Source organism: Oryza sativa, chromosome 3 (genome assembly GCF_034140825.1).
Source record: "Oryza sativa Japonica Group chromosome 3, ASM3414082v1".
In the NCBI taxonomy this organism is placed as follows: domain Eukaryota; kingdom Viridiplantae; phylum Streptophyta; class Magnoliopsida; order Poales; family Poaceae; genus Oryza; species Oryza sativa.
In genome coordinates this window covers 2,593,110-2,616,168 of record NC_089037.1, presented here as the reverse complement: position 1 = coordinate 2,616,168, position 23,059 = coordinate 2,593,110, and the positions used below count along the sequence as shown (strand labels likewise).

General features: G+C 38.3%; 1 protein-coding gene across 7 annotated transcripts; it reads right to left on the bottom strand.

The window, feature by feature from the left end:
• Nucleotides 1-1,796: 1,796 nt before the first annotated feature.
• Nucleotides 1,797-22,560, bottom strand: LOC4331613 (protein SHOOT GRAVITROPISM 6). 7 transcript variants are annotated; one of them, XR_010739850.1, is made up of 51 exons: nucleotides 22,387-22,560; nucleotides 22,216-22,306; nucleotides 22,070-22,124; nucleotides 21,830-21,961; nucleotides 21,287-21,358; nucleotides 20,447-20,537; nucleotides 20,269-20,364; nucleotides 20,061-20,139; nucleotides 19,917-19,980; nucleotides 19,107-19,210; nucleotides 18,840-18,945; nucleotides 17,904-17,993; nucleotides 16,970-17,047; nucleotides 16,775-16,842; nucleotides 16,598-16,697; nucleotides 16,326-16,478; nucleotides 15,999-16,088; nucleotides 15,778-15,843; nucleotides 15,544-15,642; nucleotides 15,393-15,467; nucleotides 14,613-14,672; nucleotides 14,129-14,218; nucleotides 13,804-13,925; nucleotides 13,536-13,665; nucleotides 13,386-13,465; nucleotides 12,825-12,960; nucleotides 12,041-12,122; nucleotides 10,507-10,652; nucleotides 10,251-10,331; nucleotides 10,033-10,133; nucleotides 9,119-9,357; nucleotides 8,918-9,027; nucleotides 8,481-8,609; nucleotides 8,325-8,399; nucleotides 8,110-8,243; nucleotides 7,779-7,851; nucleotides 7,541-7,672; nucleotides 6,657-6,829; nucleotides 6,439-6,561; nucleotides 6,296-6,356; nucleotides 6,122-6,217; nucleotides 5,776-5,876; nucleotides 5,008-5,113; nucleotides 4,341-4,454; nucleotides 4,165-4,239; nucleotides 3,416-3,508; nucleotides 3,173-3,244; nucleotides 2,789-2,914; nucleotides 2,600-2,693; nucleotides 2,424-2,531; nucleotides 1,797-2,345 (listed from the first exon to the last, which is right to left on the bottom strand). XR_010739850.1 is itself a non-coding variant. In XM_015776167.3 (51 exons), the coding sequence occupies exons 1-51, from the start codon at nucleotides 22,463-22,465 to the stop codon at nucleotides 2,106-2,108; spliced, it is 5,250 nt and encodes a 1,749-aa protein (XP_015631653.1). In that variant the 5' UTR covers nucleotides 22,466-22,560; the 3' UTR covers nucleotides 1,797-2,105. The 7 variants fall into 7 exon arrangements, 3 of the variants coding, with proteins under 3 accessions (XP_015631653.1, XP_066164383.1, XP_015631655.1); XR_010739852.1 differs by having other exon boundaries at nucleotides 2,789-2,874; nucleotides 5,776-5,859; XM_015776167.3 differs by having other exon boundaries at nucleotides 2,789-2,874.
• Between the last annotated feature and the right edge of the window lie 499 nt (nucleotides 22,561-23,059).

Below are 23,059 nucleotides of genomic sequence, written 5' to 3'. Positions count from 1 at the left end.
TATTTCGCAAATAGACCCCTAGAAAAATTTATCCCAAAAATGGTCCTTTTTGAGGCGCCAGAGTGGCTGCCGCGCCAGCCTCTTTGGCGCCGTCCCCCTGCCGACGTGGCGGGGCGATGCTGAGGTGGCTAGGGGGAGTGCGCCAGAGTGACTGGCGCCCCCCAGTGGCTGGCGCCCTCCCCCCGAAATTTTTTATTTTTGTTTTATTTGTTTGATATTTTTTTCACGCTTAGGGACACACAAGAATCAACCATAGAAAAATTGAACTCAAATGGACGTAATATGTGACATATAGAATTTTTCCTCTCCTCTCCTCTCTCCGAACTAGTGCAGAGGAGAGAGATGTGCAACTTTTTTATTTTTATTTTATTTTTTTGATATTTTTTTCACACTTAGGAACTCACAGGAACCAACCATGTAAAAAATAAACTCAAACGGACGAAATATGTGGCATGTGGAATTTTCCAAAGCTCCACCGAAAAACTTCTCTCCTCGAAAACACAATCTTGCAAGCAGAATTTGAAGGTTTTAATATCGCCTAACCCGGCAAAGAGGGGAGAATCGAATGTAACTTTTTCTGTAGATGTCCGTGCATATATTATTTGCCTGATTCCGAGTCCGTATGAGAAAGTTACACCTATTTTAATAGATGACATATTTTATCCGTTTTGATAGAGTTTTGGAAAATTCTACATGTCACATATTTTGTCCGTTTGAGTTTATTTTTTATACGGTTGGTTCCTATGTTCTCCTAAGTGTGAAAAAATATCAAATAAATAAAATAAAAATAAAAAAAATTACATCTCTATGTACTGTTTAACTTATATATATGTCATTTCATGTGGTTATATTTTAAATTAGATTAAGTAATTTCATATAGTGGTAGAGTGCATTATGTTTAACATCCTGATCAAAGGGTTTTACTAAAGGAGTTATGGTCTAATTTTAGTGAAGGTGCAAAGTAGACTAAGTGGTATACTAGATATTTTTAAACTTAGCTAAGTGGTAGTTCGAGTTTAAATTTTTTTTGTGGTTGGTTGTATCGTGATCCTGAGTGTAAAAAAACATCCAAAAAAATAAAATAAAAATGACACCGTTGCAACTCCATACAGAGAAACAGGAATGGAGGCGGCGGCGCCAGCATGGCTGGCGCCCTCCTCCCTGGGGCGGCGCCAGCCATGCTGGATCCTGAGTGTAAAAAAACATCCAAAAAAATAAAATAAAAATGACACCGTTGCAACTCCATACAGAGAAACAGGAATGGAGGCGGCGGCGCCAGCATGGCTGGCGCCCTCCTCCCTGGGGCGGTCGAGTGCGCCACGGTGGCAGGAGGAGAGGCTGGCGCCGTCCCGTTGGATGACGGCGCCAACCACTCTGGCGCCCCAAAAAGGACCATTTCTGGGATAAGTTTTTTCAGGGGTCTATTTGCGAAATAAGTTTTTTAAAAGGACCAAAATGTGAAAAATCCAGGAGACAAGCACGCCTCCAGGAGTACAGTACCCATAGGAGCCTTCCACGCGGAATGAATTCAGATAACCTAAGAGCAAGTACAATGGCAAGCCAGTTATAAACATATTTTAATAAGATAAAGGATGAGAGAGATGAGCAGCGGGCTATAGATTTATAGCCAGCTCCAGTACGGACTCCAATACGAAAGGTGTGTATGACAGGTGGGACCATATATTAATAGTATAGTAAGCAACTATTATATAAATTAGCTATTAGATTAGCTATAGATGAATTGGAACTGGTAGTGGACTATACTATTGAACTTGCTCTTAATGCTAGCCTCACGGTGGCACTAAATTTTGTAGTTATTCGTCGCGAACAAGCATGTCGATCCATCCACTGATCCACACATATCACCCACACAAGACACTGAGGTATCTTTTTACATGCTTACTGCTGAGCGAATTCAATCAATAAAAGAAATAACAATCAACGAACGTGACGGATTTCTGTACAGCCGCCACTCGCTACCGAAAGCCTATTGGCATGTCCTACACAAAAACTCTTCTATTATCTACAGTCATGCACATGCACGACTAAACCGTACATACACGATTTACAGAGTTACATCTAGCAGAGATTGGTTTTGACCATCTTTATGGCTCTCGTTGTGTATCGTTTGGCATATCTATAGTCTCCTGTTGAGGCTCGGATGATGTTTTCGTACGAGTATCTCCATGTTGAAAATTCTGGGATGAATCAGCCCGATCAAATTTCGGAGTCAACGTCTTAACCACGTTAGACCTCTTTATCAGAAGGCCCAGTGCAGAAGATGATGCTGCTCGAACAACTGCATCTGGTGATTGGCTCAGTCTACCGACCAAAATAGCAAACACCTTCGACATAAAATTGTGTTAATACCTTAAACATGAAATGTTCTAAACAAGTGAACTACCAGAATCCAGTAAGGATACCTGGGAGAAGTAAGGAGCGAGGAACCGTTGATCATCTAAAAAGGATAGCATGCAGCTCACCAAGCAAACTGCATTTGCTTTGATGACTGGCCAAGGTGCATCAAACGCCTGAAACAAACAAAATCAGTGTTGGCATACTTCACAAAGCGCAGGCTATGACTACAAGAAGACGGTACCTGGATAGCAGATTCAAAGTAGCTGTCGACTCTGGCAGGAGATAGTCGACAGAGTTGCCTTGTTAAGTCCCTAATGAAGTCCTCATAATCCGAACTGTAGACAAAGCACATTAGAACAAGTAAAAATTTCACTCGTAACTAAAATATCAAATCCCAGTAGAAATGGCTAGCAAATTGTTCAACACAAACCGGCGATCAGAGGTGAAATATTTTTTGCTGAGGAGTGAAGACAAACCATCTACTTCCATCAAAGGCGCTAGGAGTTGGAACGTATTCTGTTTTGAGGGGGGGGGAATATAATTCAAGTTAAAGCAACTGTGTAGCAAGGGAAAACAAAATAATAAGTAAAGAATACCTACACAACAGGCAAAGCCAAGGGAAAACAAAGTACTCCCTCCGTTTTACAATGTAAGACTTTCTAGCATTGCCCACATACATATAGATGCTAATGAATCTAAACACATATATATGTCTAGATTCATTAACATTTAAATGAATGTGGGCAATGCTAAAAAGTCTTATATTGTGAAACGGAGGAAGTATTAATTTGTCTGATTTGTAATGACTACCTACCCGACAGGCAAGGCGAACGCTTAGGTCATCATCGTGAAGATGGAGGATCAAGCGAGGAAGAGTGGCATGAATCTGCAACAGGGGCAACGAATTTGTTAACAGATTAACACACATAACATAAGAAAATAATCCAAAACTACTTAGCACTTCCTGCAACCATTACAGCAGTGCCCTATAAGATGGCTTGCAAGATAGCAGCGCACTGCTAATAACACACTAAAAGCTGACTTTGCATGCTACTACCTGCTCAAGAAACTGCTGTGAACCTACACCATAGGCACTTAAAGCACCATAAACTGCAAACGCATTGGACCTCATTTTCGTATTCATCGAAACCTGAAGCAAAAAAAGCAACAGAAAAGTTTGCAACCGTAGCTTTGTTACTGCCACCAGCTTCTAACATTTGGAGATAAATAATTGAAACACTACGGTGAAAACTGAAAAGAACGATGAAATTAAAACAAACAATCTGGGAATTCACGAGGAAAATGCCAACAGATAAAAGAAATAATGCAATATAAAGGTTCAAGTGATCAAAATACACTGGCACAAAATGAGAGTTTGATTTATTTATTTATTTCATTATTTATTTGGGTTGAACATTCCTGTATGAGATAGTGCATTTTTGCCGGGTCGGCCAAAAGGACGACCGACCAATTTCATTAAGCTTTGGGAGAAAAATAAAGTACAAAGATGATTACAACTACATGACGATGTCGAGCTTAGGCAGCATGGAGACAGTGCATACATCTTCAAAATTTACCGAGGATATATCCCGGACAGTGAACTTGCTAACATGTGCACTTTGCAATTAGTATGTCTCTTAAAATCCCATATGCAAAATAAATTCCAAAGTAACCCTCTGTAACTCATAAGCCATGCACCCCACATGTTCCATAATAAGCATGGTAAAGTAATGCAAATCGTTCTGCATAATGCCATTAAACAGTAATGCATGCGAGCATGTCAGTATGCTTGTCATAAATGATTACCTGGAGATTGCGTAGCCTTACTAAAAGATTGATTAAAACTGGGTCAATGGCATCTTGTTCTGACACATTAAGAACCTGAAAGTGGTTCATGGCATATTGGCATTCAATTATTCAGTCAAATTGGAAAATAAATGGAAATGGAGGCAATTTGCATTGTAATCAATTGAAGAACTCACAGTTAACAAGCACTGGACAGCAGTTAATTGAACAGACTCCTTGGTGTCTTCAAGTAATGCTAATATTACCCCTAAGACTTGCTGGATGTATTTAGGAATACAGCTCTCAGGTATCTGAAAGAGATGATACAAAAGATAAATTAGGTTCAGCGCCCAATAAATAATATCACAAAAGGCATCAATTGAATCATGAACTACTCAGCTAGCAAGAAAAATATGCACATCACAAAACAAGATTGAGAAGGAAATGCAGGATATGTTCTGCACATAAAGATAATATATACTACTTTGAAAGAAGCAAATGGTGGAGGTGAGTGGTGAATCTGCCCCCCCCCCCCCCAACCAACTCCCTACATTTTGTGAAGAAAAAAGAAAAAAGAAAACAGTACACTCTGGGGTCAAATGGCCCACCTATCAATAGAGGAGATATGTAGAAAGTGATAGCAAAAACGGATTGATGAGTAGGGTCTTTTTTAAAATTCTGTTACAACACACAGGCAATATGCTAATATGATGTATGATTGTGATTTGTGAAAGATAAACATTATAAGCATCTTCAAAATTGTTAGTCAAACAATATTACCCATCTATGTTAGTCAAAGAGTCCAACAATATGTAAGGAAGAGAAAATGTATCCTAAGAAAATTGCTATGGTTAGATTGATGACCTGCACAAGCCCACGTAGGCAGAGACTCCTGACAGTTGGCGAGTCATCAGAGACATGTTGACACAACTCCAGAACCATTTGGTCAAGCAATATAGGTTCTTTTTCACTGCACAGTAAAAAAAATCAAAAAAAAAAGTGAACGACAAGTTCATGTATGATAAAAGTGTATATGTGCCAATACAGGTAGTGGGCATATTCACAAATTATAATGCAGATTGTGGGCATATTCAATAGAATTAGTTGAAACTAAAATAATTTGACCATGGATAACAGATAAACTATGAATACAACTTTATGAGCATAGTTTTTCTCGAGAATAGTACCTTTTGGCCCTTAGTTGGAAAATTTTAACCCAGAATGCCCAAAAGTCTTAAAAATGTTTAGGGGCCTGGAGTTTGGATGCGCATGTGTGAGGTTCTCAGTTCCATTCCCACCCATGCAGGATTAACCTTTTCTTAATAAAAATTAAGAGTTACATTCAGGTTCCATTTATATATTCCAGCTTCTATGTTATCTACCTAAGAATCAGAGAATGATAGTGTCTAGAATATTTGCTTTCAATGTAAAGAACAGGATTATATTTCTATGGGTCTCCCTTCCCTGCTTTTTGGGGAACAACAACCTTAATCAGAGAAAACCAGTAATCACCAATAGCTAGCTGACATCCTACGGGAAATTGACCTAAGATTCTAACTATGCATCAGAAGCTAAAGGTTCCAGCACTGCTTTTCTATCTACAGACTTACTTATTGAAGGCTAATTTGTTACCTGTGTCTAATATATTCTGACAGTGCGGCTGCTGCAGCCTCCCTTTCAGCCCTCTGGTTTTTGTTGAGAGCTTTGCTTAAGATGCTGCAAGTTGGCAAAACCTATGATAATATTATCAATAACTTTAGTACAATGATTTCATAAAACATCAAATGCATCAAAACTAAAGATCATTGACTGCCAAACCATGCCTTTTTTATTTGAATGTAAACAGCGAAGTTCATAATCAAAGTACTTTCTTTAGTCTTGATTTCCTCTTAGGCTCTTACTAGTAATAAGATAGCTTAATATATGCTTTCTACTAGGTCTCAGAATGTACTAGTAGTAAGAAAATACTAGAGGTTACCTCTTTGGGCCTCTTTACTGAGGAACTGCATGCAACCTCCTGAACAAGATCAATCCACTTCTCCTTCTCAGTTTGTTCGCCATCACGGGCTAATATCTATGGAGAGGCAAGGATTTTACACAATCAAAAAGTTGTTTCAGATGTTTGGCAAGGAATAGACATTAAGCAAAGCACCTTTCCCATCTCAATATCACCAACACAGTCACAAAATGACTGAAACGCAATTAATAATGATCTGCAGATCATAAAAAAATATATCATCAATTCATATGCAGCCTACATATTAAGAGATTCCAAAAAAAAAGTCCCATATTCACCGTAGAAGTTCATTCCGGCCCAATTCAGCAAGACCATGAAGACTTCCCAGCTTCAGTATAAGGGCAGAAAGAACAGAAGGGTAACTTTGTTCAACTGCTTGTTTCCCAATCTTTCCACCACCCCTGTAAATCCCCATTGTTTTCAAGAACATAAACTTAGCATATCAAAAGAAGACCAATTGTCCACCATTAGTCAACCATCAAATGGAAGCCAGTACCTCAGAAATGCATTTAGAGCAAACATAGTTGCTTGTAGAATACAGTCATCAGCTGATGACTCAGAGGTGATCTCCCCCTTTTCTGAATCATTTGTTGCCACAGGTTCCTTGTGAAGTATAGACAAAATGTACTCCAGAAAAAGAATAGCTAGCACCTTATGCTGGGAGAATGCCTGAATTCAAGGGCATACAGTCAAAAACATAATTAGGAAGTGTAGCTCTAGAATTTAACTAGCCATTTTGAAGTATGGAATAATTTATTAGGCAAATGAGTCTAGGTGAACTACCATCCATTGCCGCTATGATACGTGGTCTATTATAGGCAACAGTGGACCATGACAAATAATCTATTCAGATGCAGATGAAACATATAGATCCTGGTTTAACACATTAGTCCTGCAAGTGTTTTCTAACAGTGCAACCACGTAGAATGCTCGCACTTATCTAACTTTTTTCAATTAAACTATATAAAGGCAGTGCTAGAGTTTTGAGACAACATTTCTACCATATGGCATGTTTTTTCTTTAAAAAACTCAAAGGAGGGATATAGCACCCATTTCAGAATAGGAGATCTAGCCCAGTGAACCATGCATCATTTTCCCCCGAGAAATTCATCGTTATGGATAAAAGTATGAAAAATTTTACTCTTATCTGACTAATCCTGATTATAATAATATATATGCTTAATTAACTTTACAAGAATTCTCCTAAAAGCTACCAAAACAAACTGGGTCATGAGCAGGACTAGCAGCCACTTATGCAAACATCATTCATATAAAGCAATATATGCATGCATCTATTAAATATATATTTTAAATTTGAATGTTCCTAATGCAAGTGACTAGAATCACATAATGGAAGTGCCCAGCCTCTGCCCAACTTACATGAAAAACATCCTGTATAGCCCAGCCACCACGAATTCTTGCTATGTCCTTTGTACAAATATCCCGCCCAGCCACAAATAGAACTTCATTAAACACGACGGTGTGATTGGTGTTTTCTGCTAAGCACGATATCTATTATCAGTCAAGGGAAAAAACAACTCAGGGTGTAATCCTAGACAAGAATATTGAGATTGAAAAAAATGAACCATAGATGCAATAATAAATCGATCATGGATACAGCATTGAGAACTTCTCGGCGTGACTCCTTGTTGGTAAGCGAGACTGCAGACGACAGCAAAGATTGTGTTGTCCTATAACATCAGCAATAGGATATTAGAAATATTCAATTCTTTCAAGAAAAAGCTCAATGCACTATGTTTCCCTTCTCAAAAAGGGTCAGTGTTACTCCAAAAAATGTGTAATTAAGGCCCTATTTGCTATATTCCAGTTAGCAGGGTTATTTTCCAATATTAATGTGTTCTAGTGTCATCAAGCTGAGACAATCTATTACAAACTGTTCTTTCCTTATTTTGTAATCTTCTGAGCTAATTTCCTACTTAGTTACTAACCTCAATACGTCAGCTTCACGTAGCTCCTTGCCTCTTCTGATAATAAACATGATAATAGCTTGAATTGAACCATCTGATGATTGCTTTACTTTATCACATGCTGCTAATGTACAGGAGTGTAGCAAGACAACAAGCTATATATGTACACAGAAAATTGTAATTGTTATTTTATCTCCCTCTTCAATTTCAATATCAAATCTGCTCAGAGAGGTTACCTCATCTTTCGATAATAGGACGCACAGAGAGGAGACAACCCTGTGAAATACTTCGGCCTGGTCAATTGATGCCTCCTGAGAACAGCAAACAAAATAAATCAGAAGTTGTTGACAGAACACACTTTAACAGAAACCAAACTAAGATAGCACGCCCACTCTTCTAATGATAGAGACTATGTCCTCTAGGGAGGATAAAGCGCTGTATGAAGACTCCAGATCAATGTCGTTCACAGACGCCTTCTTCTTTGGAAGTGACAATGCAATGTTGAAGAAAAGTGCAAGTATCTGCAACAAGAAAAGCAGGGAATAAATTTATGAACTCAGTTTCAACGGGTAAATATAACCTTAACAGTTCAGTTATATGGTGTGTGTGCTTGTGCTACCAACTGAATAGCATTACTATTTTCCAAAAGAATTATATAAGTACTATGCTATGTTGCACCGTCAGAACAATTAGGAAATTAATGTCACAATTTCATTCCAAGTGACATGTTGCAATTCAGAGCTTGAAAAAAGGCACACTACGCATGAAATAGAGTTTTAACAGCCAAAAGGAAAGTTCTGCTACCAGGATCAGCTACTTCCACACAAACCTGAATAGCAACTTTCCTGACTTCAGCATCTGTATCGGCACAGCGAGGAAGATATGCCATTATTCTCTCTCCCAAGCTTAAGGAATCTCGGGTAGGCAACACAAATGCAGCTGGTGATAACATAGGAGACATTTTTTTAATGCTACTGGATCACAAATATCAAACAGTCACACTAGTAATATTAGAAAAAAATCAACATACATGGCAAACTTGACAAGCTCCTAGGGGCTGCCTGATCAATTTGTTTGTTCAGTGTGAATGTTGGATAAGAACCCAACACACCAAATCCACCAGAACAGAGATTGCGGAACTTAACTAACACCTCATTTACAGCAGCACACCCTCTTCTTCTCTGGTGTTCGGCAGAAGATGAAACATATGGATCAAGCTGCCTAAGAATATGCAGGAGCTGCTCTGCTCGACTTCTACCATCTTCACCACTGCCAAGGAAAAGAACAAACATAGGAAGAGTTAATGAGTAAAATCATTTGAACACTAATCAAAAGTAAACATTGCACTTGAGATATTAGGAAATATCTCAAAATACTAGATGGAGACACGTTATTGCAGAACTCTTCTAATGAAATGTCAAAAGTCAGGTGAAAGACGAGTTTGGTTTGTACAGCTAAGCATAAACATCAGGTGGCAGAGGAGATAGTGCTTTGTTGTTAGATAGCTATCTGCTTCGAGTGCTCTTTGTTTTAGCATGATTAGCATTGTGTGAATCTGGATTGTAGTTGAAATCTTTGGTTGAAGTTGTGTTTGTGGTTACCATGTAAGTCACAGGGCTAGGGATAATGTTTTCAACAAGGTTTGCTTGTAATTTTAGGACATCATTTCCTGGAATCCTATATATCTAAACAAACAGTCCCCACTAACTGCAACAAATATTGAATTTCTCCTTTTTGGTGAAGCCACGTCACTTCTATTAGAGAAGAGTCAGATAGATTTGGTGTACAAGAAAAATAGATGTTCTCACAATACAAGAAGGAAAAACAATACTAGATACATCGCCATTTCATTCAAGTAGCAGGACAAAAACTAACAAACTGCAACGTTATTAATAAGACGATCCAAAATGGAACCATAAAATTAAAAAGAGATTAAAGCATTACCTAGTTAGCAGAATGGCCCCTAACAAAATAATCAGGTTTGTTATGAGGCTCTCAACAATGTTTGAGGGCTCAGTTGGCAAAGCAAAAAATCCTAGTGTTGCCTGAAAATAGAAAAAACAAATGAAAATCATATGAAGGCAGTTTAACTGAAACTACAGTAGTCAAATTATTAGCAAAGTTTTTGTGGCGTTGCACTACTGTGATGCAAAGATGCAAACCTTCATCACACGGTTTCTTGTTTCCATAGGTAATCTTGGCTCTATCGAAACCAGAGTAGTACAGGCACTTAAAGCTAGACTCTGCATATCAACATATGTAAGAGGAATCCAGGTAGAATAAACATTCACTGAAATGAAGTATTTAAGTGTGAATACAAGTTTAAAGATAGGATTATGGATGTAAAGGATTCAGCCAGTGTGAAGAATTTCTTTGACAAATGGTAGCAAAAGCAAGAGTTAAAACTTAGTAACATACTTGAGTGTGCAGAAGCTCAGTGCTGAAATCAACAAGGTCATCATTTTGATCTCTTCCCATTAGCGTTAGCACATACTCCAGCAATTGGTCTCTTCGTTTCAGTGGGAATGAAATCCCCATTTCAGCAGCAGTAATAACAGCTTGGCCTAAACAATAATGCCAATAGCATATGTTAGTAAGACATGAGGAATCTGCTTTTGATGGGTGCAACAGCTCTGTGTTGGTCTATTTGGCTAAGCAGGAATGGAGTAATTTTTTATAACAAGATGGTGTCTTCTCCTTTGCAGGTTATCACCTTAGTTACTCGCTGGCTACGTACCTGGGCTATCCTCCACCAACCGGGACTGCGGGATACTATTACGGTGGTATCACGACAGTTGGACCAGGTGGCGCAGGAGTTTTTTACCCAGGAGCATGGGTGGCGGTCTAGTCTACGGATTGATAGCCACTAAGATATATGTTTCTATCAAACTTTTGTGCTTGGAAGATGTTCTAGTTGTTTCTTTCTTCTTTTTTGGCTGTGTGCATTTTATGCGGAGGCCGGGGGTGACTCAGTTTGATTGTATCATCTTGACGTAATTAACTGAGTCTAAATAAAGCTTCCATTATCTAAAAAAATATGTTAGTAAGACAAAAAAAAATGTAAATTATAAGTTAACCTCGGAAACTTAACTGCTAGCACAAAAATATTGATACTTGCATTCTGATTCAATTAACAAATTTACGATTGCATACATTTACTGAGTTGTGATAGATGATTCATGATACTGTAAATACAAATCAAACGGGCACTAACTATCAATGCAATATTTACATGGAGATGTATCTTGTGCGAACTCGGATCTAAATGCAATCAAGCAAACTATTCGTGCGAACCATTAGATGTGGGCAACATATGAGGTACAATTAGAAGAAAATTATATTGAGAATACAAAGAGCCTAGTGGTGGTGGTCCTGGTCTCCTGGTTAGTCCAGCATTCCATCGGTCTGGCACCATGTTCTGAGCTGGTGGGATCTTGTGCCGACAAATAGATCATTTATATATTTCTTTGAAATAATTATACTTGTAAGATTTCGTTGTAGAATCCTAAAATAAAGTAAATACCTTTTTAAGTACATGCCAATCTAGTTCTGGACCTCTACATATCAACGTCATTTCTCCTCTTCCTTTTATTCAAGATATTTAATGCAATTAAAAATTAAAGAACAATTCACCAGAGAGATATGTACATAAGAGTTGTATGGATAACTTTGTGAATTGTAGATATTTTTCTAGGCTACCACCTCCACAACAAAATACATCGCATCCATATATACATCACCCAAGAATCCTCAAGGTTACTGAGTCAATAACAATATGCAAATAGCAAAATACCAATTGTGACAAAGCAGGGAAACAATTTCCCAGGAAAACACACACACACAGAGGCAGGGAAACAAACGAATGTGTGCCTGAAGATCAATTTCTCTACCAAATGAAAAATTGATTCCAAAAAACAGGACGGGATATGCAGCTTTTTTGTAAGGAAATTACCTAAAAGGTCAATGGCAGTAATGACAGCTTGCTTTGCAGTAGGATGTTGAACATGAAGAAATCTTCCAAGCATATTAGTCCCCTGAGTACAGAAGTAAAGAACATTCCTCAATCTAGAAAACCAAAATAGAACGTATCTGCAGTTAATCTTAAAAGAGGCATAGCCTCAGCTTATTCGGTTACTCCCTCCATCCAAAAGTCTAAGGCATATTTCTTTTATCACCAAGACCAAGGAGGAATTAACACATCTACCATGTGACAAAACCAAGGAACAATATTGTCCATCTCATTTGGAAAAACAGAAAATGAAATATGACCTAGACTTTTGGATGGAGGGAGTATAAGCTAAGAAATCAAGAACATATGAAATGATCGTGTCTTTGTCTTAAAATACAATGCAGTAAAATAAGGTCAGCACAGAAACATAAGCAGCAGACAATAACACATACAATCAGTGGATGGATTCTTGGGTCTGAAAATTAAAGAATGGCCAGACAATAAAGATCATAAATGTACTATTCAAGCTAGGGTGCTAGAGTGAACCAGGAAGTGTTGTATATGGGGCTTCAATTTCCCAGAGAAGCCCAAGAAGCCGATCCTATTTCTGACACCTAAGGATTAGCCCAACCTAGTGGTTTGCTGTTCTTCTCATGACCAGTTGACCACAAATGATTATGTAATAATCATCTTTAATGGGAATATGTAATAATCACTCATCATGTTGTCGTGTTAAGGTAACAGATCAGAAACAAGTTTGTTGATAGATTGGAATTAGACAGCATACCACAAGTGCATTGATCCTGGCTTCAATAACTGTTGATGGAGCATATTTTGCAGCATATCCATACATCAATGCCAGGGCTGCATATGTGTCATCAACATCCTCAACTTTTGCTCCCAATGAGAAAAGTGATAGGAACCTGCAGAATTAAAGGTTCCATAAGAATTAATAAAAGGAACAAACTAGACACATGGCCTGGAAAAAATGAACTAACAAGCTAAAGATAGTTGCATTGTTGGATCCACCTTACATGTAGTTTCAATTTATCTTTCTTCAAAAACAGTATGGGAATAACTAAAATGCATAACAAGGACATAAACAGAAATGTTTTAAGTGGGTTATATAGAAGTTTTAATCACAATACAAGAAAATCTATTCTAAATGGTTAAAATGGAAAGTAATCAGTGCTTTGGAGGTGAGAAATAAGGTTCAGGAATACATTTATACACGTGAGCAAAGTTATAGATCCAATTTAAGTTTCAAGTTGCTGCTTCAGCATGGCTAACACTGGGCGGACAAGATAACATATGTTACTACTGTAAACAAAAAAGTTAATGCACTTACCTTTGGAGAGCGCTCTGTCCTGCATTCTCCAATATGTTCTTCAGCTTCTCCAAAACTGTATCCAAGTGAGATGCTGCAACCTGCAAGTGCAAGTTCAGTACCAAAAGGCGATAGCCCCCAAAAAGTAGAACTTCATTTAAACCCGCTTACCAGACCAATGCCTTGGGCAAGCCCAAGGCGATTAATAGGAATAGACATGCTTGAATGTGCACACATCCAGTCAATCTTTTCACGGACATAAATTCGGTCATCAACCTTCTGAAGAAGCATTCCTAAACATCTGCAAAATAAAATTTAAAACAATCACTTCAAGCACAAAGATTGCATGGGCATCTACCAGTACAGAATGGTTTAGACATTCCAAAGTATTCAAACTAAAAGTTCTATAGAAAATGTACAAGGGGTAACAAAACTTTACCTGTGCAGCAAAGCAGAATGTCCATCACATGTAGCGTATAGATCATATTGTCTAGCAAATGCATCGCCCAAGGATATTACCCACTCACTGTCATTCACAACATCCAAAGATTCTGCTAAAAACTGAAAGGTATGGCATGATCAGCTTTCCAGAGAAGTAGGTAGCATTTGAGGATTCACATGAGACAATCCTTTCTGCATTTTTGTTCCACTCAACTAGCTATAATTTTGTTTTACCAAAGCAACCACCATTATTATAGTTAATAAGTATAGATTTTGGCAATGGCATCATTATTATCCTCGAACAATAAGAATAAGAGACTTACATTTATTATCATGTCATCCCACGTTTCCTGGTATGTGCTATCTTGCTTAAGGTCTTCAGGGTCACCGATGTAAGCTTTCATCTTAGGGACCTAATACTTGCCAAAAGATGCATATATTAAGCCACTTTAACAACATGATAAGGACAAGCCGAAATATTAGCATTTCCCTATAAAATATGCTCTCTCGGCCTCTTTTCTGTTAAGTAGATCACCACAGGAGTTCCATAGTCAGTGCATTATACATAAAGCATGCACAGGACAAGCAAATATTAATTCCAGGACACATCCAGGTTGGGCAGCACATGTTTTATTCTCTTTCGGTTTCGGGGTTTATCATAAAAAAAGTAAGACATGATTACTGCAAAAATATGCAAAGAAAATTCCCCCAAAGTGTAGAAATACAACCTGTATGTTCTTTCTTTTACACTTAGAACTAAATAAGAAAGAACTCTCAAGTGCTAAACAAATAAATGAAGCGAATTACCTCATCTTGTAAAAATAAAGAAAGGTTTCTTGGGAAAAGTTGACCCAAGTAACACATCACCTACAAGAAAAAAATGAGAGGAGGAATGAGTGCTGACGAATGGAAACAAATAAACTTAATGTTATGGTATTGTGTGAGTCAAGACTCAACAGCGACCTAGAAGAGCTAAGAGACTGTAAACAAAAATAAAGATGTCATGAGCCATCTAAGTATTGGCCAGTAACAGATGGAATCACTTAATTTGAGGCAGTCAAACATGCAAATTAGTTGTTGCGACAGTTGTAATGAAAATCAAGTACAAAACAATGTCAAGTTACTAGATAATCCAGATATAAAGTAAAACTAATAGTATCAGGCAGCCCATTGACTACCAATGACAGAAGCTACTCCAGTTGACCAGAAATCTGAAGCTATTGTGATATAACCTCTTCTCGTATTAAACAAGCAAATGCTCAATTTTCTATGAATAAAAAATCTGTATCAATAGCATAAAGTTTCAAGAATCATGGTAACTAGTCATCAAAATATGAAGTTCATAATTACACCGTTTTTTAAACTCATGTAAAGAGGCAAAGCATTTATATGGCCTACTGTAGAGGAAAAACATACAGATGGCTGGAAAGCTAAACCACACGAAAATAGATGGATGAACATGAACATGTGGTTTTTTTTTATTAAAAAAAAGCATGGTCAAAGCTAAGGGCCTAAGGCGAAGCTTCTTTCGTGTAAATATTCTTCTAATGATTTTAGGTTTAATTAATAAGAACTAAGAAGACAAACCATCAGGATGTGTGTGGCAAGTTGACCCCTAGCAAGTGGATTGTGCAGAAGCACGAGCAAACGAGCAAACAAATCCTGCACCAACCATACTTAGATAAGAAAGAACTGTCCAAGGAAGAGAATAAAATACATCTGGGATCAAGTAAACTACCTCGGGATTGGGGATCTCATTTGAAGCATTAAATTCAGTATATAGTGGGTTTGTCTGAGACAATTTATGCCTGCACAATTCAGTTATGCATTTGCAGATCTGCAGGTATCACCAATCATATGAACCTGATTATTTAATTATTTATCTACTCTAAATAATAAGAGTAAAAAAAACTAAGGCACATTGGTTTAACAAATATTTTCCAGGTGTAGCAAATAACATAAAAGTACTCACCGTAGCTACCGCACCTGTATACTTCTTCGGAATTATCAGTTTCAAGATAAATGGCCATAGAACAAGCTGGAAAATAGAAAAATCTAGAGCACATTACTCACATAACTATGAATATTTGATTTACCATGACAAAAGTATATGATGGTAGCTTCATAGATCAATTTTCTGACTAGATGGGGCATGGGCATAGCATAAAAGGACAACATCATGCTTATTTTTACCTCCATTTCAGGAATGGTAATTGCTAGCAAAAGCAAACCCTTTTCACATACAGCTCTTAGCTCTGAAAGACCAGATAGGCTTATTTTCATCTGGCAAATGAAAACAGAAAATAAATCACTGAAATAATTGATACTTCCTCTGTTTCACAATGTAAGACTTTCTAGCATTGTCCACATTCATATAGATGTTAATGAATCTAGACATATATGTGTTTAGATTCATTAACATCTATATGAATGTGGGAAATGCTAGAAAGTCTTACATTATGAAACGGAGGGAGTACTTAATAGTTAAGTAAATTTGTAGAATCTAAGATTAAGTGAGACCTCAAATCTTTTGTCCTGAAAGTACTCGTTTTTCAGAGTGTTAGGATCATTCAGATCATCATCAGTTATAGCACTATGACGCACCAAAAACTCAACTGCCAGCTCAGCAGGATGTCCACTTAAATAGCAATGTGAAGCCATAACAACAATTAGCTGTACATCATTGAATTAGTATTAAGTGAATAATTGGATGCATAATCTTAGGGAGATCATTATCATCTACAATATTGTGTAAGATATATGCTAGTTAAAGTTAATACAGAATTTACTACCTCAGCTAGTGCCATTCGAATACCCAAGCTCTGCTCCTCCAAAAGTGATTTCACAATTTCAACAAGTAACGCTTGCTTAGTATGCCATGATTCCAACAACCTGTATAGATATGTTATAGAGATCCCTGCAAACAACTCAAAAACGCAGAGAGGGAGAGATAGAGAGAGAAATAGAACCTAGGCAATAGATGTTTTATTGTGCCAAGTGCCCCAACAATAGATGCTTCGTCTTTTGACTTGCATTTCTGTAGGCAGTACATGGAAGCAGCAATAGTCTATATAAGCCTTTTTTGTAAGCACAAACTAGGGAATCCATCCCCAATAGATTTTGGCTTTATTTAAAGGTGGAAAAAATAGTAGCTCTATACTTACATTCAAAAGGAACATGCACAAATCCTCGGGGTATGCTGAACTAATTACCAAGAAGCAATGTTGGATTTCATTGTATGTCTAAAGGCACGAGCACATGATTAGTATTTAGTAAATGTTTTATCAACAGCAGAATACATCTATTGCACAGCAATACAAATGGAATAAGTCTGATTATCTGATAGCTTTGCTCAAATGTAAGAAAAGTACAAGTGCCTCCCAGGAACAAACTGGATACAGGTTCAGTATTTTTTTCCCCTCTCTTTTTTAGGGTAGATACAGATCCAGTAGTTAACCATGCAGCAACATGAATCGCTTCATGAGAGACATTATGCAGGTGGCATTGACAAGAAAATACAGCACAATTGATGCTAACTAATGATGGTTGCACAATTGCACAAAGTGGCTAATAAGGAATATCCCATCGCCCCACAACATTTCATGCAAATATTGTTTAACTCATAAAATAGCAGTGCTGTTTTGCAACAGCAGATTAAGGTCCAACTCTAGGTTGCTTCTTCCAATTACCAAAACAGATGCTAAGCTGAATCTTAGTGGTCTATTTGAGGAGTTTATACAACATTTCATCCTGATCCTCAGTGCATGTGCCAGAGCAGAACCAAAAATGAACAATTTCCTACTAGGACACCTACTAGGCTGAGACAAATTTGAGGTATATGTTGGGCAGTTGGCATGTTGCCATCATACCACTTTGTATCGCTCTCCAGTCCCCACTTATCCCTCGACTAACAACTGGTGTGTCCAATCAACTACCAAAAAGAACCCTGACTTCATGAACGCGTCAATCATTATTTAGTATATCTTACTATTCAAATTGTGACAGCATAAAGTACAAAAAGAATGAGCCAGCAGAGGATGCAAATCAATGAATATATATGTTCAACCAGAATAGGTGTGAAAGATTTAAGGCAGGCACCTTCAGTCCCTTTGAAACATACGAATGCTCAAATTTGCTGTTGTTGGCCGATGCTAATGGAAGAAGTGTAATTAAGACAACAGTAAGCTCCTGCCACATAAGGAACAAAAAATCCTGACTGATCATGCTTTGACATGTGTGTAAGATGTCTAAAAAAAACTAATGTCTTTATTCTACCAAAGATTAAGGCATTCTTATTATCTTCAACTCATCTATTGTTTCAAGAGAAATAGCAGACACACAAGGAATATCAACATAAGATGTTGAACGTGTTTATATTATATACTCCCTCCGTCCCAAAATATAACAACTTTTAGCTCTTAAGATTTGTCCCAAAATATAACAACTTCTACACCAACATTATCTTCCCAACCAATCACAACCCTCCACCATTCACTTTTCCCACCTACCTCCACTACTCAACCAATCACAACCCTCCACCATTCACTTTTACCTACTTTCTTAATAACCGTGTCCAACTCTAAAAATGCTTATATTCTGGGACGGAGGGAGTATTTGATGATCTGGATTCATATCAATTATGTACTAAAAGAAGATATTAGTCAATCAGCATGATGGATATTTCCAAGCAGAAATATGGTATTCACAGGACAGTGCATCAGCAATATCTATCAAAGGGAGAGCTGCTAGATGTAGCACATATCACTACATGGTGGAAGGACAAAACAGTAACTATGAACTCAATTAGATTACAGTGGATGGTCTGAGGCTCTGAGCCACCACAATCTGATCTGATTGTCAATGTTGCTAGTTGTATTTTGTGGGCAGTTCCCATTTGATATATTCCCTATAAAGAGCATCTTAGGTGATTCCCATTACCGTAGCAATTAACGCAGAGTACCAAAAGTTGACACAAAAATGCAGAGCCACCACATATAGTAAAGAAAACATGTATTAAGCATGATCTTATTTTACCTCAAAATCAAGTAAAGGAGGACCACTTTCTGACAATAATGATGCATTAAGAAGGTTATGAAGGCTGTGAGATGCAACAAAAGCAATTTCTTGATCTTTCCGACATCTACATGAGCAAAAAAAAATGTCTGTGAGAATTTGGCAAATATCTTCAGTAAATATATTACTCTCCCTGTTTCCGTTCCAAAATGTGCAGATACATTTTGGGAAACATGCAGAAATCCTTATATTTTGGAACGGAGGGAGTAGAATAGAACCCATACATACAGGTCCAACATTGTCGGTATGATCCTTGGCAGTGCTGATTTCAACTGTGATCTTGTGACAAGACCAACCATTTCTCCCAAAGCCTCAACAGAAGACAACCGCACCTGATGAAAATATTACAGGTAAATTTGATCATGCAATATTATGTTGGAATGAATTCAGAAGATGGATATATATATATTACTGCAAAAGCAGTCGCTAAGCTAATAACATCCCAGCAAACTGTAGCAAGTCTGCCGTGTTATGAAGGAAGAAGTTCCATCATACAAGGAGCGACAAACATTGAATCTCCAGTTTGGGCCAGGGCCCAGCAGCCATATCTGGTAGGAGCTTCCCTTAAATGTGAACTCACGGTCATGTCCATCCAATTGGCTAGTAACAAACAGTCATCTGATCTGCACTACTGGGCGTGGCATGAATCCAATTAACCCATCTCTAAATGTATCCTTTGGATTGGGTGGAAACTCACAGAATACACTCCTAGATGGTAAAATCCAGTCTCGTTTCGCCACATTATTTCATAAAGCTGGATAGGGTGCATCAATGCATCATGATGCTTATTGACTACACCATTAATCACTAAACTGAGCAATTGATATGTACAAATTTATCAAAGTGTATCAATTTTATAGGCACGTATGTGTTTCTGACAATTGTACAAAAAACTATTTTCGAGGTCCAGGCATAATACGCGTATCCAAACATATACAGCTTGCTCGTATCAGTTGGGCAGTGCTGTTTGTAAAGGGTGTAAATACTAAATAGTAACAAATCAGCAAATAAAAGAATCAAGTCAAAGCCAAAGCTTACCTTTAGATCACGCGAACCTGTCCATACTTTTAGAAGTAATTCAAATACTGAATTCATAAAGGACCTATCATTGAAATATAAGATAGATTGCATAAAAGATTAAGTTATCTCAAAAAAGGATTATTTGCCATATTGAAAGCTTACATGACGTCAGTATCGAAAGGAAGCTCAGAGGGGGCATCTCCTATGTACTGCCATGCTGCCTGGCACCAACACCTGAATGCTGCAAAAGGAACATTGTATTGATAGATATTTTTGTCTTTCCAGAAACATGAGAACCAAAATGCAGTTTGCTCAACAACAAAAAGGAGTAACTAGAAATGATAATTGGAGGAATATTCATATGCAGTACCATTCGCAAAAACAGGTCGTTGAGCGTCCCGTACACTTCCCAGGATAGGTAAAACGCGCAAAAGTACATCCTTTAATCGTGGGGTGAACTGCAAGGCTTTAAATAAGCAAGACCGAGTTGCAAATTCAGCAGTCCAACCCAATATCAGATTATAGTTAAACTAAAAGTTGTGCTTAACCTTCAGCTGATGCAAAATCTGCAAGTATCTGTAACATGGCTGGCAAAGCAGAAGTTGGTCCAGCGAAGTAAAGAAATAATTCCTCCATCATCTAGAATAAGAGTAGTAACAGATTTGCATTATTAAAATGCTAGGCCACATGGTAGTAAAGAATTGCTAGCAGCGAGCACCCAAAGCCAACAGAGAAATGAAGAATGAGACCAACCTGACAATAGTGAAACAGGAAAACTATACTTGAAACAAGATATAAGGGATTCTCAATGTGAAACCATAAAAAAAAGGTACAAAGGATGGCCGCTAGATGATGCTATAAAATCTTATTTTTGTTGGATCCTCTGAAATTATCCACTGTTATTTTTATTGAAATAACCAAAAAAAACTATCATCAATTTCTTATTTTACAAGTTCCACTCTATTGTAGACCACATATCTACAAAACATGTTCCTATGTAGGAATGTGAATACGAACTTAATTATATTAGTTAATGCATCTGATAATTCTATCCATGACAGATGGCTGCGATGGGTGGATGAGACAAGTTGCAATGAAATCCATAAATTAGTTGATATAGAGTTATCTTTTGGCAGGTTAGTGATAAAGTTAGTAAACACAAAGTCTGTAAGTTATTGAACATAGAGTTAATGGTTAGATGTTAGAACTAAGTAGTAGGTTTGGGAAGGAAGCCGAGTAGATTTGGTAAAGTCAAGTCAGCCAGTCCAAGCTTTGCAAGGAGACAATAATGTAGCTTTTGGAGTCACAGCTTTTAAGTACATTCCTCTCCTCTAAGAACACTAAAGGTTCATGTCAGAAAAGGATAATGTATGGAGGTGAAGCCATACCAAGTCTGGATCATGTGACCCTATGGCAACAAGAAGACTCGCTGCTGCTCTTTGCCAGTCGACATTGAGTTCCTGTTCACCAATGAACAATAATTTAGATAAACTAAATAAGCATAGGCAGAAAAAAAAACAAAAAACCACAAAACAAAAGAGCGAGACAAACATATGCCCTAATTTCCTGGCTTCCAAGGTGGAACAGGAACCATTTCCTTGATAGTGATAATAATTATTTGCTAAAGAACCATGTCCATTGCTCTTTTCATAACATCTTACCGTAACAGCTGTAATTGGTTTTGTTTCCCGAAAAGGCCAAAAATGTAAAATCTAAAGTAATAATCATACATCTGCTGGACCTACTGTATCATAAGCATAGCCCCATGGTATGTCAGTTTTTGGACGTTGTATGTTTAGCAATCTGCCCCAAATAATGGCATTACGTTGGGCTACAAAACAGTGCTCAGAAGTGCTCCTGTTTACTGCTTGAACTCACAGTGTTCAGCTCAGAAGTAAGAACACAATAGACAGGCTGGCAGCATCCCATACCTTTGAGCTAACAATCTCTGCTGTTGCAATCTTCGCAAGTTTCCGAAGAAATTCACGCTCAGCATCAGAGCGATCGAGAGCCTTCACTGCAGAAGCCATCACGAGAAAAACCCCAGCTATATTGCCAAACCGCTGCAATACAGACAAACCAAAAAAAGCTTCACAACCCCAAATCCAAACAAGCCCCAAAACAGTGCCCCCGGTAAGTGAATTTTAGTCCCCAAATGCGCACGAGCGTACCCGACGACCGCCTCTGGAGACGGTGGCGCAGCAGTCGAGGACGAGCAGCGGGTTCCTGCAACCACAACGCAACACGCAACGAATTTACCCGGATTAAAATTAAGCTTCACGCGGAAGAATGGAAGCGGCGGAAGCGATCCCCTTACATCGGCGCGATCTCGCGGAGGGCGGCGAGCGCGGCGTCCCGGGCGACGGGTGATTCGTCGGCGAGGGAGGTGACGAGGACCTGCACGGCCTCTGAAAGCCACGAGAGGAAGCGAATGAGAGCGTGCTCGGAAGCGGCGAGGAGGGCGGGGAGGGGCGCGGGGAGACGTCACCTAGGGCGGCGGCCGCCGCCGCCGCGGAGGAGGACGGCATGGTGGAGATGGAGGAGGAGGACGCCACGGATCGAGCCATGGTGGAGGGGAGAGGAGGAAGTAAGGAGAGAACTCTCTCCTAGAGGAGGGAGAGGGAGAGGGAGGCGAGAGACAGCTCAGAAAAGGGTCGAGTCCGAGGGCGGTGACACGACGGCGGGTGAGGTCATACGGGTGGCGCCGCGGTGGTGGGGACGGGAAGGAAACTGACAACGACAACGAACCGGTGGAAACGCATCTGTTTGAGAATTGAGATGGCCTCGCTTCGGGTCCTTATCTCTCTCGCTCATAGACCGAATGGATAGCATTTATAATTTTGGTGCACGGAAAACGAGATATATCGACGAATTAATTGAGTTTTAATTAATACAAACTTAAATAATAGATTTATCTAATATTTTACAAGAATTTTCATATAAAAATATTCGGTACGAAACATATCATTTACTCCCTCTGTCTCATAATATAAGGGATTTTGAGTTTTTACTTGCACTGTTTGACCATTCGTTTTATTAAAAAAAATTAGAATTATTATTTATTTTCTTTGTGACTTACTTTATTATCCAAAGTAATTTAAGCATATTTTTTCGTTTTTTATATTTGCACAAATTTTTTAAATAAGATAGGTGGTCAAACA

What these genes read in the sequence shown, in the direction of transcription:
- LOC4331613 (XM_015776167.3), bottom strand. Translation starts at nt 22,465, where the DNA reads ATGGCTCGATCCGTGGCGTCCTCCTCCTCCATCTCCACCATGCCGTCC. An exon ending in CTCCTTTACTTGATTTTGAG is followed by an intron (nt 17,994 to 18,839) that starts GTAAAATAAGAT and finishes CTTATGTGGCAG; the next exon opens with GAGCTTACTGTTGTCTTAAT. An exon ending in CTATACAGGATGTTTTTCAT is followed by an intron (nt 6,830 to 7,540) that starts GTAAGTTGGGCA and finishes CCTTGAATTCAG; the next exon opens with GCATTCTCCCAGCATAAGGT.